General features: G+C 34.9%; 1 protein-coding gene across 4 annotated transcripts; it reads right to left on the bottom strand.

Moving 5' to 3' along the window:
* Nucleotides 1-2,171: 2,171 nt before the first annotated feature.
* LOC129576473 (juvenile hormone esterase-like) lies at nt 2,172-9,191 on the bottom strand. Of its 4 annotated transcripts, none has more exons than XM_055461658.1 (8): nt 8,807-9,191; nt 6,014-6,481; nt 4,446-4,589; nt 4,032-4,347; nt 3,563-3,964; nt 3,136-3,317; nt 2,760-3,052; nt 2,172-2,665 (listed from the first exon to the last, which is right to left on the bottom strand). In XM_055461658.1, exons 2-8 carry the CDS (start codon nt 6,302-6,304, stop codon nt 2,485-2,487), a joined length of 1,809 nt encoding a protein of 602 aa, XP_055317633.1. In that variant the 5' UTR covers nt 6,305-6,481; nt 8,807-9,191; the 3' UTR covers nt 2,172-2,484. The 4 variants fall into 4 exon arrangements, with proteins under 4 accessions (XP_055317633.1, XP_055317634.1, XP_055317636.1 ...); XM_055461659.1 differs by having other exon boundaries at nt 8,962-9,191; XM_055461661.1 differs by having other exon boundaries at nt 9,039-9,191.
* Nucleotides 9,192-20,881: the final 11,690 nt, after the last annotated feature.

Here is a 20,881-nt window from a genome sequence, read left to right as displayed (position 1 = left end):
AGTGAAATAGAGTACAAAACTGTTATTTGAAGGAATAGCAGAAATTTGAAAATTGTTTACCCCTTTAGACGACATCAACAACAACTTGCCATTTTACAAAGACACACAAAGAAATAATGAAGAAACAATGTGAAATTATGATTTGCTCATAAAACATAGAAAAGATAATGAGATTTAATAGGGAAAAATGATTTAAGGTGTACCTTGACGGCTTGAAATGGGCCACAATTCTAGAAAAAAATTTAAGCAAACCAAATTGTTGTAGAATCTGCTTATATTTATAACATAAATATATATATATATATATATATGTCAAAAGCGTTATTCGATTCCAAAAGAGACACACATTTTATTGATGGTTCAACCTAGTGGAAATGGGTGTGAAGAATGGGGCTCACTGAATGAACCGAATCAATACACCATTCATCATCTCGCCACGTATGAACCATTGTTGATATTTTATTATAAATGTTTAAAATACATAAATGTAAATGTTAATGGTGCCAACAACCAAATTATTTTTAAGCCAAAACAAGAAGAAAAAAAAATGACGTGACACCTGTATGGATGATATGATTTTGGAAGATGTTCGAAATAAACTCGTTCTTATTATTAAAATTTAAATTTTTTTCAGCTAAAAATATATCTTTTAAAAATGAAATTATTCCTAATTCCTTCTTTTGGTGGAAAAGAAATCGTCAAAAAAATGATTAAAGTATATATTGAATTGAATCATTCTCTTTGAATTAAATTTTGTTTAACATTTCGGTCCATTTTATTTGCTCAATTTCATAATGAAATTCAGAGACAATAACACATTTTTTTTTACTGTGAACCAAATTTTACTATTTATTCAAGACATGTAGAAGAAAAATCGAAATTATTGTATTTTAATCAGTTACTAATCAATCTTTATCATGTTCACTTTTGACGAATCAATCTGTTTATTCTCTCTCACTCTCTCTCTCCCTCTCTTTCTCACACTAACTCTCTTTCACTCGCTCAAATTGAAGCATATTTTGGTTGTGTTTGCATTCTACGCCTATTTCACTCAACTATTTAATAAAAAAAAAGGTTAAAACGCAGCACAATTAGTTACGTTTTCAAACTCAATATTCATATATACTTTACCACGTTTGATTGCAGCTACAAAAAACAGGCCAAAGTGGATAAATTAAGAACCGAGAACATATTGCAAATTTTACGAACGAAAAATTCGAAGCGAACACGTGCGCCGCATCGTTTGTGATGAGATGATTTTTTTTTTCTCGTAGCAAAATTTTAATAAGACAAACACACACACAATTGATGATCACGCTAATCAAGTTGATGATGTTCAATTGTATAAAAATAGAGTTAAAAATCACAAAATGAAATGCTGATCGACAATTAATTTTACTTATCACAATAATAATCAATTGGAATCAGTTAATCAAAATTCATTTGAGAAAAGAACAACAACAATGTAACGCGATAGAAATGAAAAATTAGCATTCGTTTAATTTCCCCGATCATTTTGAAAAATATAATGATCTGTTGTGGAGAGAGAATTACAGCAATTGAATCGATGGATCAGCATCATTGTTCACTAAATGATTATTCAAATATTTGAAGAAAAAAAAACCCTAAAATGTAACTATCAACACAATCAATAACTGAAAGCATTATAAATAAAGAGTAAAGCAAAAGCGTTAAATTCATGGTGTATTTTTTATTCACAATTTCGATTTTTAAAATCATACCGTTGAAAAATGCTAAATTGTAAACTCAGAGATAGCTCCAGATTTTCGGTGGGCCAAAAGTTGCTAATACTTACCAAACAATTCGTCCCGGACCACCCCATGATGACTGGACCACCCCTCTGAGACCAAAGAGGTGGAACAAAATTTTTTTGTCTTGAGATTCCCTTTTGATTGAGTTAAGACTCGAGCATATATGATTGGTGGCACATATGATTTCAAACATCGATTCACCCTAATTTTAGGGCATTTTATAAGGTAGAAAGCAAGTAAAAACTGGGTAAAAATACTTTCAGAAAAATGATAAAGGTGAGTAGATATCAGTATAAAGCCAGTTCGAATGAAGGTGAAAATGCCAAAAACATTCTCTTAAAAGTAATACCGAATGTTTGGGAATCAAACCAAATATAATACGTCTGGCTGCAGACGTTGTTTTCCTTATAAAATATGTTCTTTTTTTATTTCCAGTCTCGCTTAACTTAACTTAATTATAACAATTAAATGAATATAAAAAAAATAGTTCATGTGCTAAAAAGGAACAAAAATAAATCCTGGTATAAAAAAATAGTTGTGTGTCGTGTCGTGTTCGTTGAATTTTTTTCCTTTACACAAAAACGTGATCCCTACATGAAATGTGTTCAAGTGTTGATGAAATAGAAAACGGCATAATAACTTAAATTAAGTAGGTAAATGAAAAATGTGGAATACATTAAAACTTAAGAATATACAAATTGTGTTTCGGTTTTTAAATGTGAAGCACTTCATCCCAGAATCTCACCATGGCCATGTTAAATTCGTTGTTAGTGCGAACTTCGTATTTGCTCGATTTCAAATCGCCATTTAAATTGCGGAACTCTTGATAGTCGCAAATATTACCACGATGGAATTTTTTACATTCATGCACATCATTCCAAAGCAATGGACGTCTGTAATGAAACCCATTTATTTAAACACATATTATCTCCGAAAATACAAACATAACTTTGAAATTGTGCAAGGTAATCAATTAAAATGACATACCCGTGCTTGGCAAACTGTACATAGGTGCCAACTAATGCGCGAATCAACTGAGCGGCGTCGGAGCCGGTTGCAAATTCAGGGAACACCGCTGGTGTTTTGAACAGATAAATCAAGTCGTCAATGTGACCAACGCCAAAGTCTCTATTCGTGCCCGTAAACACACGCGAATACGATAGAGATCCTTTATACGCAAATTTATACAGATAAACTGGATTCTTTGTGGTGTTTGCATATTTGATATAGGCTTCGATAGCTTTGTAGAATGGATAGTGAAAACTTCTGTCGGTGTACATCTGCATCGAAATCAAACGGTTTTTTTTTAGCAAAACTCTTGGAACGAAATGGGAAGAAAAACGTTTTATCGGATTTAACTTACATCTACAAAACCTTGACTGTTGAAATCTTTTATAATGCTGCTGCTGTTCAAGTAAAATTCCTTCAGACGCTTTGTGATATAGGGCAATTTATCGGAATCGGCAGTGAGTTCCATTAGTTTTGGCAATAATTTGTCGAGATTTGCATTCAAATCCTCAATAAGATCTTTATCGGTTAGAATAGCTGCAAATTGTAAATGTGTTTGCATTAAATATTTGCCAACTTCATTATTGGTTGTAAGATGGGATAGAAAAGTAGGAGTTTTTTTTCAAAACCACTGCTTTTTTTTAGATTGAAATTCAGTGAATGAAATGAACAACGTTTGGAATTTGTGTGGGAAGAATGCAAAATATGAATTTCTCCAAAGATTATAATCTTTATTAATGAAGAAAAGAGAAGAAAAGAAAGAAAAATCAATCAAAACTCACCGGCTGCACGAACATTTCCTTCGTTCGGTACGATGCCGGTCATCCAGGGAACTTGTTTGAATGCGCCTCGCGTCCAAATAGCTGCCGGATGCTCGAACAAGAATGCACCTTCAGCTTTTGGTTCGACCACTGGTCGATACAGTGTCATTGGATCAACCGACCACAATTTTAAATCACCAATACTGTTAACCAGTACAGCAACATCGATATCACGAAGTTTGTCGATCAATTCGGCTGTGCTAAGTTGATCAATATTTTCAATGCCCACCACTTCAGCTTGCCGTTTAGCAAGTGCCAATGGATTAACAGTTGGTTCATTGTACGGTGCGGTTCCAAGTCCACTCATTGCAATAGCACGATGAAATAGTCCTTCAGATAATGGACTCATCATATGCATGTGAACTGTAATGAAACCCATAAATTTTTTAACAAACGTTTGCAAAGTAATCAATTAAAATGTATGACATACCCGATGCACCTCCAGCTGACGCGCCCATAATTGTTATCGAATCTGGATCACCACCGAATGCTTTGATATTTCGTTTGATCCATTTTAATGCCAACGTTTGATCTTTAAGACCGAAATTTCCCGGACTCGCTTCATCTCCAGTGGATATGAAACCCAACACACCAAGACGATATGTCATCAAAACCATGATCACTTGCTGTGTGTCCATGAAATAATGTGGCCCACGGAAAAGCGTATGAATTGAACCCGAAAAGAAACCACCTTCGTGTATGTAAACCATGACCGGAAGAGATGAATTTTTCTTGGACGATGTATTCTTGAAAGCGAAAATGAGAAATTAATCAATTAGACAATCAAACATCAGAAAATGGTAAATATGCTGAGAAAATGGAAAATTCATTTAGAGGAACTTACTGTGGGTCGATAAATATTCAAATAGAGGCAATCCTCTTCACCATCAAATGTGGCATTTGGAATTAAAACATTTTTTTGCGCGCAACCGTTACGCTCCAATTTGCCATTCAGCAAACCTGTCCATGGTTTTTTTGGCACTGGATTCTGTGGATAGAAAGCAATGGAGATTGCAGAAAGGAAAAGTAATTAATTTAGACGAATTAACAAGCAAAGACAAGACACAGAAAAAGCGCACGAAAACCTGAGCCAGTGTGTCGTTGAATTAGTCATAAACACACATGCAAGACGAAGAAAATCAAAAAAAAAAACACACACAAAAAACGTGAGCGACGCAAATCGATAATCGGTTGCGGTACTGGTTTTCGAAAACTTTGCGCGTTACGTTTCCCATTGAAGCAAAAGAAAGAAGTAAATTGCGATTAGCCGCAAAAATTTCATGACAGAGGTGATTGATCTTTTTGACTATCTCTCTCTCTCTCTCTCTCTCTCATTGTGTATGACGATTTCGTCATAGAGCACACGACAGAAAGGAAAACCAAAAAATAAAATATTACAGAATTTTTACGGTGCCTTTGGTCTGATGTAAAAGAGAAAGGGAATTTTTCATTAAAAGCGAGTGAAATACCGCATCTTTTTTTGTTGCGATTTTGTCGCACGTTTTCTTTTCATTATTTTTTCTGTTTTTTCATTTCGTTTTCATATTATAGCCGGAGATGAATATTCTTTTCCCAAATTCGCTTCCAATATAAATCATTTTTGTTTGTTAGCCATGGATTGCCTATTACTGCATGTGTTTTACCGATCAGCCATACAATACGCAAACGAAGCAACAACAAACAATAGCAATTGTGTGTGTGTGTTTTATTGTTTAATGGACGTTTTGTCTTCTTTTGCTACTTTGTTCACTTTCTCGCATCGACATCATACGGAAAAATAATGTAAAATGAAAAGCGTCGTAAAAAAATTATTGACGATCTGATGATTGCACAACATTTTCCATATGGACACCAAACAGCCAATAAATTCGAATTTAATTTTAATAATCCATTAAAATCATTGATTATGTTATTTCATTTTTCACCCGTCGATGGACGTCGAAAAGTCGATTACTTTATTTTTTTTTGGCGTGTATTGCACAAAAGAAATACGATCGGTGGAACGCGGCGAGAGAGAGAGAGAGAGAGATAGTGAGAGAGAACGAGAGAATCAGAGTGAAAAAGAAGACAGAAAGTGGAGAAAAGTAAAAGAAATTACAGTAATTGTTGAAAAGACGCACAATGAAGCAATGGAATGGAACAAAATTGCCAATAATAATTGAGGAATTGGCGAAGAACATGTAAAACTGACCAATCGATGAGTGCAAATTAAAACTAGTTATGAGAAGACGTAACAGAAAATTACTCTCTCTCTCTCTCTGTCTCATATACACACGCATACAATGTTGTGTGTGCAGATGGAAGGTAATTTGTCATAAAACTTATAAAACGTGCGCTTTTTTGCTGGGAAAAAATGTTTGTGTTTTTCTTCTATCTTACATTGAATGGGAATTTAATTGATTGATCACTCACCGCAAAACGAAGTTTACCAACTGGCGCTTCAGCATACGGTATGCCAAAGAATGATTCATATTCGTCGATTTGGTAGCCGGGTGTTGCACGACCTTCAATACATCCATCAGCGGTGCACACGATTGGAAATACGCTGGTGAAATTGTCTTCAGTCAATGGTGGCGATGCCAGAGCCACAGGCTCATTGTCAAACGATGCGGATGGTGTACTCGACGATGAGATTATCGTCGGATTGGATGCATTCAGCAATCCAAACATTAGCACCACTGCTAGGCACTGTATTTGATACATTTTTTTTTCTTCTGTTTTCAACACCTCGACTTCTTTTACTCAATATGGAAAACGAAAAAACGTTGCAAAGAAATGGAAAAATGTGATCGAATCTGGCTCTCTCGATTTGTTATTCCCTTAACTTGAGATTGTTAATTTGAATATCAGCTGATCGATTGCGTCTTCTATTTGATATGTCTGAAAGTGAAAAGATTAAAGATTAAAGATTAGCACAAATTTGTTTAGTCTTTTTGTCATAATAGTTTTTTGTTCACTGTTCATTTCATTCATTGGTCGAGTATATCATAGTTTATTGTGAATCAAATCGATGGAAAGAAGGAATAAAAGAAAAAACGTAGTTGCAAATTGATTTTTTGCACAAGATTTCAATCTGAAGTGAGCAAGAGTCAGAGTCGGTATAAACATTAATTCAAATGGAATGTCAGTTATGGCATACGTGAGAAACGAGCGCGAGTTTCAAGAAATTTCAAACACGTGCGCCTCATTCACGCAAACATATCGTTCCCCTTCTGTCTCACACACTCACTCACACAGTTCTTCTCTCTCTTTCTCTCTCTCTCTCTCTCTCTCTCTCTCTCTCTCTCTCTCGTTTTATCTTCAGTTCACATTTGTTAGGCATGTTCAACGAGGTATAAACGGAAAAATATACGATTAAATTCTGCCATTAGAAATTCTGAATGACAAATTATGAATTATACCGATGCAATTAAACCGGTTCTCACACACAAAGCCGATTCCACATGACGAAAAAGTGTGTATTTTGACGCTGGAAATTGCCTCCCATTTCACGTGCAATTTTCGTTAGTTTCTTTTCTTTCACCATCATTTTTTGTAGGTTCGCTTAAAACCGAGATAAGTGTTACCTAATTAAAATCATGTACATACGCGATCGGACACATTCCCTTACATAATAATCTTGGTTCTTGACTGCACACCTAACACTTCGTCGTCACAAAAACACTATCACTCTCGCTCATTCGCTCTGCGTGTCTCATACACGCATCACAACAACCTTTGATTCCGATTTGACCAATGAAATAAAAAAGAGAGAAGAATTTAGCAATCATTTCTAAAGCTATTCCAATACATTTGGATTCGACTCTTTTCTATTTCTCTGTGCATTACTGAAATGAATTATCGCGCGATGCGGTTAGATAAGTTTTCAACGATTAAAACCATTCAAAACACACACGAGTTGATTTTGATTTATCGATTGAAATGGAAGAAATGTCTACAAATATTTGTTTGTTGTTACAACAACAACAACAACAACAACAACAACAACAACAGCAGCAGCACGAAAAAAAAACAGTGCATTTTATGTCAGTCTCTCGGATTGAAACTGTTTGATATGCTCATTGCGCTAACAAGTGTTAAAACTGCATCTCTTGCACTGCTACTGCTGTAGCTCGATTCATTTGTGAACCAAAGAAAAAGACATGTGTGAATATAAAATTATGAATGTAGCAATTATTAAGTGAAACGCATTGTAATAGAAAATCTCAATTAAAAGCCGCAGCAGCAGCAGCACCAGAAGAAAAGGAAAGAAGAATGAAAAACAAGGAAAAATATTTATCTTAACACGTCAATAGCCGCAATCACACACAGAGTTTGAAAATCACACATGTAATTTGTTATTTATAGTGTACATTGAATACGTTTTGCGATTACCGATAACCGAAATTTAACCTCAGGAAGATACCAACAGACATCAATAAACACATGCAACAAATAATAATAGACGAATCACATATATTTATATATTTCATCGAACGAACGATCGAACGAACGAACGAACAACAAAACTGAAAGAGAAAAAAACACGAACTTGTCTCCGTACACGTGTTAGCTGAACGTTTAGCTCGACAATGGCATGGAGTATTATCAACGGTCGCACTTTTGTTTACATTTCCCAACACACACACACACACACACACACCCGCCAACCAAACCAGAAGCCAATACACAAAAGATATGAATGAAAGAAATGGAAATCAAATTCCAGCATTTGTCATAATAACAATAATGTACTGGGAATTGGCATACAAACAGCAAATAAAATTATATCACCATCAATCGCATAATTTTTTCGTTTCATTGGTAATTTTGTAATAATTGTGAATGAATTTATAAATAATTATTATGAATTGATTTTGGTGGACGAAAATGTTCTACCGAAAACCATATCAACGTTTCAACCGCCCGAAAAAACATTTTGTTGTATTTTCTTTCCGTTTTGTAATAAAATTTGTTGTTTAAATGCAACAACGAAACGATTTAATTACTATTCAAACCAAACGACTTTAACAACTTGCAATCACTCATTAAATTAACGACAACCAGATTTTCATTTCATTTGCATTTTTTTCAAATTTAATTTCATTTTCATTTCAAACAAAATAACCATTTATGTTTTTATGTTCATTTCTTCGCTTTTGTATTTTTTTTTTCTTCTTCTTTTTCTTCTTTTTTGAGAATTTGTTAAAAGATAAAAATGTTTACCACAAACTTTGTGCACTATCTAAGGATTTGTCATCTGTTTCTCGCAATCAATTCGATTCAAAAATCACAACTCTTTGACCCGATCAAAAACACAAATGGAAATTATTTAAAGTAACTTGAATAGTTACAGGGTATGTTGAACGAGAGCGACTCACTTGTTATCCGATCAACATTTTCCATCGAACTGACATCGGTGCGGGTCGAAATAGGTGTTATATTCATGCATGCTTACAATTCGGTAGATCAGCTATACAACAGCAACGGCAACAGCAGCAAAAGCAATAACATGAGCGCAAAACAAGCAAGCACAAGCGTTAACAGCACACCAAGCCACTCTAAGCGTGAGCGCGAGCACAAAGAAATGTACTAAAAACACACGAATGACAATATTATTGTGTTGTCTTTTCTTTTTATTCCATTTTTTCTGCCCTATCTCGCATTCTTGCGCACGACTCGTGCCGTCTTGACATTTTTCTCTCATAGAAAATTGATGACCGCAATTGATTTGTAATGAAAAAAAAAAAATTCGAGAACAAATTGATTTGAGATGTGGGACCGTTGCTGCGCACACAATTGTAAGAGTATTGCGGTGGTGGTGTGAAATGGGCAATTCAATTTGCTCTGCCCCAACTCTTTTCATGCACTTTAGAATCATGAGTGTGGCTCATATTGCGCGCGCATCGTTCTGCTCTCTATTGTATTGATGTAGATTGAAAATGTGTCATACAGACTCCGCGGAATGGCCAATCGTCTTACAACATGCATGCAAAACAGGATGACACATGATTTGAAAAAAGCGATTTGAGTCGTAACCGAGTAAACAAAAAATGTTTTTTTTCTGATTGGACCTGTGTTCGATGTAGTTCAATTGATCTGTGATTTATGACGGTAAAAGTTCAAGTAAAATTATAATGACGGCGGTGCTTTTTTTGATTCACTGCTGGAAATAATTTTTGACACGAGCTGCAACTGATATTGCGATGTTGGCCATGGGAAATGAATTGCCACGATTTTTTTATTCTTTCTTTCTTTCTCTCTCTCTCTCTCTCTCTCTCTCTCTCTCTCTCTCTTTCTCTCTCTCTCTCTCTCTCTCTCTCTCTCTCTCTCTTTGTATTTGCTTCGGATTTCTCATTTGAACGCATGAAAGAATCTCAATGCAAACGCTTCGTGATTAGATAAACAAACCGTTTAGATGATTTTTTTCTTCTTTACTTCGATAATGTGCGTTTGCTAAATACGACACGATTGTTGCTAGCCCAGCTTTCAATTTCATTTTTGTTATCTCTCTGCATTCGATACGTGTGTGTATTTTTATACGACAATCGACATATCGGGAATCGCAAATTTTCATCGGATGCCATTATCCTGCATCGGACAGTCAGCGTTAACCGATTTTTCGTCAAACACCTCTTCCATTCCCAGCAGCTCTTATCAGCTGCCAGCGATTCAACACGACATATATGGATTTGATTTTTTTTTTGCAAAGAATAAGCGGCAGCTTTAAACTATTCTCCACTTCCATTGGATTTCAACGTTCAAAATGTATCTAATGTAATGGAAACTAAATGCAAGTGGAGACGGTGTGTAAAAAATAATGTAGAAAACCTTTTAAAATGGGGAAGGTTCTTTGCACACTTCTTTTTTGTTCTCATTCAAATTTTCTATTTATTCCAGACATTCGGCATAGCCGCAGATAAGGCCATTGCCTCTTTTTTTTCTATTTTCTGACTCATTTTAATAGTAAACGTTTTGATATTTTTTTCTGTTGAGCTTAGTGCCATTTTATTCATGCTCTATTGTCTTTTCACAATCTACAATCGGACGCAGTTGATATGAATATTTTTGCACTCTTCAACGCGTCTCTATCTCTCTCTCTCTCTCTCACTCGATTGTGTAGAAGCGGCAAACAGTCTACATACTCGTTTTTGTGCCATAATGAACTCGCAATCAAAAAAAATGCGAAACATTAGAAGAGAGACGATATGAAACAAAGCAATGAGAGAGAGAGAGAAGTGTATGCGGCGCGTGTTGAACTTCATCGAAATCGATTTTATAATGGTTTAATAGTAATCACGTTCATGATCAATTCAGCCCCTATTTTCGAAACAATAACATCCCGTTGAACAAACACGTGGTTGCGTCTGTATACGCCGTGCTGAGTATGTTGAGCAATAATAACAACCATTTCAATTCGATTAAACGAATCAATCTTCGTTCGGTCGTGCAATGCTAACATTTTAATGTTTTCACCATTGCTTTTCTTCATATACAACCAAAAAAAATGACTAGTTTCACGGTATTAGGTCAATGGTGTTATTATCTATTGGCGTAATAATAATGAACTTCGAAAATTGAGGCGCCTCAATTCACGCACATTAATTCTTAATGGACACGTTTTGCGGCCCGTAATTCGTCTGATCTTTCGCGCGATGTATCACATTATTTAAAAAAAAACACTTATATCATTGTCAGAAACATGAATGGAACAAACATAAACTTTAACCTATTTCTTTGATATTTTTAGTCGTTTGTTTTTGGCTTTGAGAATGACAGTAGTTTCGTTAGAACCGAGGAAAAAAAAAAATACGGAAGCTAATGTGAGCCAGATGATAAGATTTTTAGCACTTCATGAAATGTAGAGCTACTAATCTGCTTTTTTTTCTTCTTCTTCTTAATACTTTTTGAGTGATGAACATGATTAAATGAAACAAATTATGGTGAATTTCAATTTTATGCTCATATTATTTATTCAATTCAAACCAAAGGCAGTATATTTCAAAAAAAGAAATTAAACCAAGATCTTGTAATTCATTTTGCAAATTAATATAATACTTCAAATACATTTCATGTAGTGCGCCAAAAAATAGTTCGTTGTGAAACAACAAAAAAGATTAAGTAACTAAAAATTCAAGAACGCAGAGCGGAGCGAAGTAAAGCTCTGTGGTCTTGTTTACTTTGTCTTGTTTTGGCCCCAAAATTTTTTTTCTTCGACTCTGAACTTCACTGCAGACACAGACATGTTCAATCGAAAATAAACAAATAAACCAAAAATAGATTGGAATACATTGTAATCAAAACATAATCAGTTCCTCGAATGGTATGTGTTCCGCCCTGAGGGGGAGATGGATATCAACGTCAACAACGAAATTGCACATATCAATCGAAAACGCGACTACCGTGTATGATAAGATCGCATGTAGAATCGTTTTCGATTTCATATTGCGGTTCTAAAGTATAGAACCAACGTGTCTGGTGTGTATGGTGGCCAAATTGATCGGAAACCGGTAAAATCAGCTAAAAATGTATACAGGAAAATTCCGTCTGAATTATAATGCAGGTCAGTGGGATAAGATGTGATTATTGTTCGTCATCTTTTTTTTCCATTCTTTTTAAATTCGTTGTGAATTGAAATCCGAGTGTTTATTTTTTCGTATTTTGGCCAGAGAGTAGAGCACACGAGCCGACTGATCATCAATTTGAGCTCAATAATTCGTTGTCATTTATGTACGTAACAAAGGGATTAATATTGCGAATGATAGTCTGATTCGTTTTTGTTCATCTCTCTCTCTCTCTCTCTCTCTCTATCGCATTGACAATTGAAATTATTGAGATTTTTGGGTCGTTATGATTAATGAATAATCAGCAATCAAGTTCATATATTTTTAACTTCCCTTTTTACGCTCCGTTATTTGATTGGTTTTAACATTAAACCATAATAATGTTGTTTGATGTGATTTCAAAAGAGTTATGAAGAAGAAGATAGAAAAACACCACACAGCAACCGTACACAATCCAAGTGGCGATTGATACTCACACACATACACAAAATAAAAGACATTTTCGAACACGAGCGATAATTTTTGGCATATCATTTGCATTCCTTTTCGAATTCTTGCCAAACCGAACATGCTTTATGTCACGTAGTAGCACCGGATTGGGATATATAATTCTAGACGAAATTTTCTTTTGAAATCATAATTATTGTCATTTCGCGTTGTTTTTTTTTTCTCTTTAATTTTTTGTTCGAGAAAGTGCTTGAAAAAGGATAAAACTGATGCGCCATATTTGACTATACAACTAGCAAACTAGTAGCAGCAGCAACGGCAACAACAAGCGCAGAAGACATACACCTCCAAATGTCGACACAAGACTCAACAAGTGTTCTGAAAAACAAAGAATCAAGCTGATAGCTGATAAGTAGCCTGAAATTCTATGCTCTCGTTCGTTCGATTTCGAAAAAAATCACATTCCATTTCTTGTTTTCTCTGGAAATGTTTTGGCGATCGTGTTATTTTATATATGCAAATTACCCGAAGTCAAACCACTCTGGTTGGCTCAAGGCATAGCGTCGACATTTGCCGTCTTGACTTTTGGCTATGTCGCCAGATATACTTCGGACAATTTGGAACACGTGCCGCGCGTGGCCTAATTAGCCACCGGTGCTTTACAAATTTATACCTTTTTTTTTTCTTCATTTTCAATCATTCATTTCGATGAGTCGCCGAAAGCAGCGTGTGTATTGGCATGGAATGTGAATTGTTTTTGAATTTTTATATAAATTGTTTGTTTCCAAATTACTTTGTTTTGTTTTTATTTTTTGTTTTCATTGAAAGGTGCACTAACCCCAAGAAAAAGTGTTAGTTTTTTGCAATTGAGCCGATTAAAATATTCCAAATATTTTGACTTCGTTAGAATTTCACTGGACTCAATTGAGGCTGTGAGAATGAAAATGGCAATACAGGAATAAACATTCTGAAACGCATCAAGAAAAAAAATTCGCAAAAATGAATCATGAGTTCTGATTCAGAATGTTGTATTCAGCATGTTGTATTCAGAACTTCTGAATATGCAAAAGTGAAACATGAATTTACATGGGCAGCATAGGAGGTTCATGATTCACTTTTGCGAATTTTTTTTTCTTGATGCGCTTCAGAATGTTTATTACTGTATTGCCATTTTCATTCTCACAGCCTCAATTGTAAACAATGCGTAGCGTATTGATAGCATCAATTTCAGTTGCGGTCAATCTAGAAATAGATCATTGGCACTCGGTTTGCGTTTATTTGCACTTTCTTATGTGCGCTTTCTTTTCTCTGTCGGATCAGCATTGCAATTTATGTAAACAGTAAACAAACATGATTTATTAGCTCAAGTCATTGGATTTGCTAATCAACATCACACATCCATATGTTTTGTTTTTGTTTTTTTTTCCATTTGATTAGTCCAGAGTGTCTTATTAATAGCTCTTAATAAAGTGCTTTCATTTGAAATCACATCAATCGAACGCGATTGAAGTCAAGCGCCATTCTTTATCAAGAAAACGCATAATTTTGATGATATTCACAATCAAGTTCATACTTAGCATGTCAGAAATATAAAAATGAATAACAAACGAGACGGTTCGCAATTTTTGATTGCTCTTTATCAATGCTCTTCAAAATTATTTACTTCAAATGTTCTCTGTCCAAGAATTTCACATTCTTAGAATTTGATTTACGTCTTTTGTTTTGTCTTTGTAAGTGGAAACAATCATTTGTTCCTTTGTAAACCGAAAAAGTACATGTCTGTACCATGATTAGTATCTCATTCATTTTTGATGCGAAATCAAATATTGTGAACAATACTAAGAATTAACGCTTGGACTTGCTCCTACTTTCACGAAATACGACGAAAAGCTGCCGATAAAATGTTCGATTGCTTAATATTAAGGTTTCAAAAGATTTTCTGTAACTAACAAGGAACCATCAACTATGGTTGCGCGAGTTGAGCGAAACGGCATATGCCATAATGTAGGGCTTCGATAGACTAGCTTCACAGCACTCTCACTTTTTCCTAACCCGAACGACTTTTTTTCGCTACATCGATTTGAAAATTTCCATATATAGCCATAGCGCAACCATAGTTGATGGTTCCTTGTAAGAATTTTCTGAATGCAACACATAAATAAGCAATAAATAGTTCACATTTGCATTCTTTTGCCTCTCTTTATACCCGTTTTTCAATATTCTATTTCAAGCTACATACATATGCACAGAATCAAAACAAATTTAGTCCAATTCGAGTAGGCATCAATCATTTAATTTATTATTTACTTGTCAAATTCTCATACTAGACGAGAGCAACTAACTAAAAAATATCTACTTTTATACCCCATTATGAACACTCGAAACAGTCAGGTTTAATAAAAATGATACCACTTTCTTCTCAAGCATGTAAAAAAAAAAATTTACATTACCTCCAATGAAATTGGCACTTCGTGAAATTCATTTTGACACAACTGGCAATAAAAATAACAATATTGAACGAAATTTGGTCAGAATTATTGCAATATATGACATTTTTATGCCCGTTTTGTCAAAACTAATTTCCTATTTTGTCAGTTTTATTGCCTGTTGTGTCACTTCTATTTTACGCTTTGTTAATTTTATTTCAATATTTGTAATGAGCCGTTTTTTTTGTTGTTGGTGAGATTTTGATGAAAAACGCCTCAATTTAGACTGGATTTGTATATGACATGGAGTTGGTCTTTAATATTGTCATTTTTTTGAATTTCACAACAAGCAGCCAATGTTGGTTCTGAGCTATGGCAAAATGATAGCATGCGTGATCAAACTGATATGATTGATATGAATTTCCATGGCAATAATCGGAAGCTATCATATCATATGTTTGTATTTCCGATATTTGTGATCAAATAAAATTTGAGAAAAAAAACATGTGTTTTTCTTTTATTAATGTCTGATATTTTTGATCTAGAATTTTTTTTTGTGGTTCCTTTGTCATCGTTACAACGTCATCGATTGCTTCGATTTGAATATGTAATATAATTTGGATATTGAATTGCAGCAAATAACATGAAACAAAGGTATTTTGCGTCACATCTATAAATCGGCACATCAACCATCCCAAAAATAGCTTTTAAAATCTACAGAACTTTTTTTTGTGTTTGCATGAGTCTTTTTTTCTGTTTAATTTACATTGAAATATACTTTAAATGACATGACCAAATTACAATTCAAACCTATTTCAAAAATTCACAAGAGGTTCATTGGCTCTCGTTCATCGGTAGCAAAATGCGTGTGAATGGCCGTTAAATTGAGCTAAAATCATAATTGTTGTTTACCCAGGCAAACAAGGAACGAAATTTGTGAAATGTTGTGTGAAGTTTGTTTTTGGGATTATTTGTGTGCTTTACATTGTGCAACAACTCGCAATATCTTTGCTTTCTGCTTTTGCTATTATGTAAAAACCTACGAAAAAATGTTTATTCCGTGCAATAAATCATTTGGCGGTGCATTATGATTTATTTACAAATTGTTTGCACTCGCAAGTATATTATAGATGCGCGAGATAGCAACTGCTGTTTTAAGAAATAAAAGTTGAAAAAAAAGTTTATTTTCGACTTTTATCAATTCAGAATCTGGCCTCGAACGAGAACCAGAGATTTGGTATTCGTCATCCCAATATTGCAAAGCAATACTGGGACGGCTGACCGGCACATGATTTTATCATCGCCTCTTGACTGGGAGCACAAGCACACGGACTTGCACAGCCAGCGGTCAATAGATCGGTAGGTTCAAGATTTAGCGAATCGTAAGCACCGACCAAAATGGAAAATTTCGTCGACACTGTGCAATACGAGCGACTATCTGTAGCATCGCTGATTCTTGCTCTCTTCCTCTCTCATACAAGAGTGATCAACATGTACATGCACAATGGCAACGATTGACACAGTGTAAATGGTCGGTCGACGAAATTTTTGATCTGCTGCTGTATTCGTTACACAGTTTTTCATTTTGAGCATGCATTTGACTATTTTTTTGTTCAAAAAAAAATTGTATTTCATATCGTCGCTGGTTGAACGTCAGAGTTGCATGAGAGAGACAGAGAGTGAGAGAGCGAGGGAGTGAGTGAAAGAGAATGAAAGAAAGACTGTTTGAGATCAATATGCAGACGAATGAAACCTTTTTTTTATTGATTTCTGTATTTCTGTCACCCTCTCTTTCGCTCTTTCTCTCTCACGCAGTTCGGTTGACCGTGTTGGACACGCACACACACACAATTAACAAAACAAGAAACATCATGAATATCGAGCAACAGGATAATCAAACGGTTTTGACACTGCATCGATTAGACTGAGTTTGGACATTATCGATATCGCTTACAGAATTTGAATAGCAAGGAGAAAATTGTTTCGAAAGAAAAATCGGTAAAAATTAAGTGGGATTGAAAGTGTGTGTATGGGTGATTTCGCTCCAATTTTTTTTCTTTTTTATTTGCATTTGGCACGAAAATTTAAGTCAAAGTGTTTGGTGTTTTCTTGATGAACTCTATTGAAAATTCCAAAACGGCAGCAATGCTATTTCCATGCTTCATTTCATTAACGATCATTTTAACTAAAGAATAGTCGTCAACTTTACTTTCGAGAAACAAAAATCAGCCAATGCAATCGAACAAACAGTTTGTTTTTTATCGGTCATCGCTAAATCGGTCATTTCGAAAACAGTGTTCAAAGGGGGCGTTGTGAATTGAGATGATTGCTTGTCATGCGACAAATGAATCATCTTTATCAGAAAACAATGGGCTTATTATTCTTTTTCCGTTCATTCGATTTGTAAACCAATTGAGTCATTCGAAATTGAGATGACGATTTTCAATGTGTCAGATAACATTTTCAGATGCGTAAATTTTTTTATGAGAACGAGAACGCGCGGAAAAAAGAACATTCAGTCACTACATTTTGCACCAAGCAAATATATTAGCATTTTTAAGGGGCTCGTTTACATGATGTCACATACTTACACACATTTGCGAGCGTACACGCGTCAATCGAAAGCATTTTGAATATATGTATTTGAAAATCGTATTTTTTTTCTCGTTTGAAAATGAGTAAGAAAAAGAGAGCAAGTTTAGAAATTATGATCGAAGGATCTAGGCCGATATCATTTAGTAATCCAATTGAACTAACATGCACTGGAGAAGGTCAACCATTTGGCTCCCGAAAAACCAAAACCTCGATTGCTTTCCCGTCTCACACAAATGCACGAAACCAACAACGACACACGGGTTGTGTTTGGCATTATGTGCAGTTTGATAATGTGTTTACATCGGTTCCGTAATACGATAGGTATAGCGTTCGTTCGTCGAAAAAACGTTATTCGGACGACCATTTCACACGATACACACTATACATTAACACTGTGCGAGACTGTACAACGAATGCAAAATGCTTGCGAGGCGACCATGACATTCAAACATTATTTTATTTATGTGTTTTTTTTTTGCTTTGTTTGCTCTTATTTCCATTCTTCATACAAAACTCACAACGAACCACCGAACACGTCTTTTTCTCCGTTCGGATTTAGATACAAACCACAATTCATTTATTCTGCCGATATTCTTTGTTACGTATGTATGGGTGTATGTGCGTAAATATGAGTCAGCGTTATTGTGAATTTTCTCCTTTGGAAAGCACGAAGCAACGCATTTCAAATCTTTTCCCAGATGTTTTCATTTTAGCTCTGTTGCGAAGACTATGTGTTCACACAAACGGAATTGAACCCACAAAAGAGAATTGATTTTTATTTTGACAATTTTTTCTCATTTACGGTCGAGTCTCTCTTTGATTTTTTGTTGCTTGCGCAAACAAACCAACAACAACAATAAACCAAAATGCATTTTATGCGATGTCACACCAATCCTGTGCACAACATATCAGAGAGACAGGCAAAAAAAAACGCTCAAGATTTTTACAATCAACTTTATTTCATTACTTACTTTCTGGACCAGGATTTAACATATAGAGCGGTATTATTTGTTGTCACTTGTCTTGTTTTGCACGGGCCGTAGTGCGTGGCTTAAAACAAACAAATTTTCTATTTGTTTTTCGTGCAGAAGTCGTGAAATACGAGAAAAAAAACGACTAGTCTCTATTATATGATGTACGAGATGTCAATTGAATGATGTGCCATAGTGGAAAAGAACATGAGCTTACTTCTTAAAGCAATTAAAAATATACCAAATAAACAACATGAACACGATGATGAAATAACACAAAATCAGACGCATAAACAATACGCAGCCAAAAGGCACGCTCGAAAATTTACACATGAGTTACTATATTGAGATTAAGCGAATTTTCTTCTTTCAACCGAATGAGAGAGTAAAATTTCGTGAAAATATACCTTGGAATGGAACTGTAATTTAGGAAGGCTTCTTAGGAATGGAGTGAAAAAGAGAAATCGGAATTAGTGGAAATAACAATAAAATGTATGCGTCATTGTTAGCATTCATGCCAAAAATGCAATTAATTGACCGATTAGTTGAATCACTTGACGTTTTTGTTGTTATTAGATTTGATTGCTTCTAACAGACACCAATTGCGTAATTGAAAATTAAATCCGGCAAAATGACCAAAAATGGATAGAATAACGGATAGATTCGTAATCAAATGCAATTTACACGAATAACTTCACCTATTAAACGATCGAACTTTGCTATTGAACGTGAAAAATATCGCAATGATTTAATATTTTTTTCCGTCTTGTTCACAGCTCAAAAAAATCATTGCGGCACTCTTTTTGTTGGAAACTCATCTTTTATCTACACAAATCGTTCTGAAACTGTGCTGAGGTAAGATTTAGTCCATCGACCTTTTGTTCATCCAATCACAATCTCATTTTACGTTAAATTTTTAAATTTAATTCCATTGTGATGATACAATATTTCATTGTTTGTTTTGTACTTCTTGTAAATAGTGAAAAATGGCCAGGACAAAGAAAAATTTGAAATGTGTCAAAATGAAAGCAAAAACATTCCTCACATCGCAGCCGCTTTTGAATGTCATAGATTCGACTTTAATAGAATTTTCCAAAATGGAACGGTTAGCAGCACTGGCAGCACATCATATGGTCTATAATGCATACCTAATGCCGAACACCATTTTCCCAAATTTGTTTCTGGGGGACTCACATAAATTCGCAGAAGATATCTTCAACGCGGTTCGCCAACATGTTAGTATTGTTTGCGGAGACGCACAAATTCGGTCATACGTAGCTGATTTGATTTTCAACCGCTACAATGAAATCGGACTTACGAGCACAACAAATGCAGTACAGGTCGGTAACGATTTGAATACAAAAAAAATGTTATTTAGGATTTTATTACACTTAAAAATCAGCTAATAGCATTCGGTTTTTATGGTCATTTTTTTTCATTTTTCAGGTGTGGAGATTCGCATGGCAACGGTTCCATCGTCTATTCAAGACCAATATTCGCACACACTGCAAACCTCGGCTGGTTAATTTGTTTCGGGTGCATTATCAAACGAACGAGCTCAATGGAGCAGTAGAGCTACAATGGGAAAGAATCAATGAAACTATCGAGTTCCTTTTCGATGAAGAATCGGAATCGCAGGCAGATGCAGCATTGATTCGTTTCTATATGAATACATGTCGTTTGGTCGTTCAACCAGTTTGTGGTGATTTAGCCGAGCTGTGCAGCAAAGATCCACGCCAACAAAATGATTGGTTCCAGCATGTCCCCAAATTCATTGCCATTCAATTGGTAGTTAGAAACTACAATGAACAAAAAATCCAGGCATATTTAACCCGAATGCAACAAGAAGGAAAGAAAATTCCTAAGACTCAAGCGAAAATAAACCAAGCAGCTGCGATCATAAAAAACTTCACAGTGGTTCCACAATTCTCGAAAGGTTGCCACTACCAGGTAAAAAATAGTACCTATCGTTTGTAGTTTGGTGTTGCCATTAGAATTACCATTTTATTTTTCCGCAAACTTTGTTTGTTAGGAAAAGTATTGGTTTTACTTATAAAAGTCGTTTCACATAAAAATATTGTTTTGGTCAATTGCTTTTAGTAGCTGGCACTATCTAAATGTTCCTAAATTCCACCATTTTGCTTATGCTCGGGCGATCAATACCGATATGAATGTCCGAGAATGAAAACGCAACTTCTATTCACAACACATATAAGTGAAACAAAAATAAAAAAATTTATTGAAATGAAACAACACAATCGAATTTTTTCAAAGTGTAACAACAAAAAAGATTTTTTT

Source organism: Sitodiplosis mosellana, unplaced genomic scaffold (genome assembly GCF_009176505.1).
Source record: "Sitodiplosis mosellana isolate CC-2019 unplaced genomic scaffold, AAFC_SMos_1.0 Smas_scaffold_6191, whole genome shotgun sequence".
Classification (NCBI taxonomy): Eukaryota; Metazoa; Arthropoda; class Insecta; order Diptera; family Cecidomyiidae; genus Sitodiplosis; species Sitodiplosis mosellana.
The sequence above is the reverse complement of the archived record's forward strand: the minus strand, read 5'-3'. Positions and strand labels throughout refer to the sequence as shown.

Excerpts from the sequence above, each read along its gene's own strand:
- LOC129576473 (XM_055461658.1), bottom strand. The coding sequence starts at position 6,304 with ATGTATCAAATACAGTGCCTAGCAGTGGTGCTAATGTTTGGATTGCTG. Across the intron at positions 4,590-6,013 it reads TTGGTAAACTTCGTTTTGCG|AATCCAGTGCCAAAAAAACC; the intron begins GTGAGTGATCAA and ends TTCTATCCACAG. Across the intron at positions 2,666-2,759 it reads GTACAGTTTGCCAAGCACGG|ACGTCCATTGCTTTGGAATG; the intron begins GTATGTCATTTT and ends GTTTCATTACAG.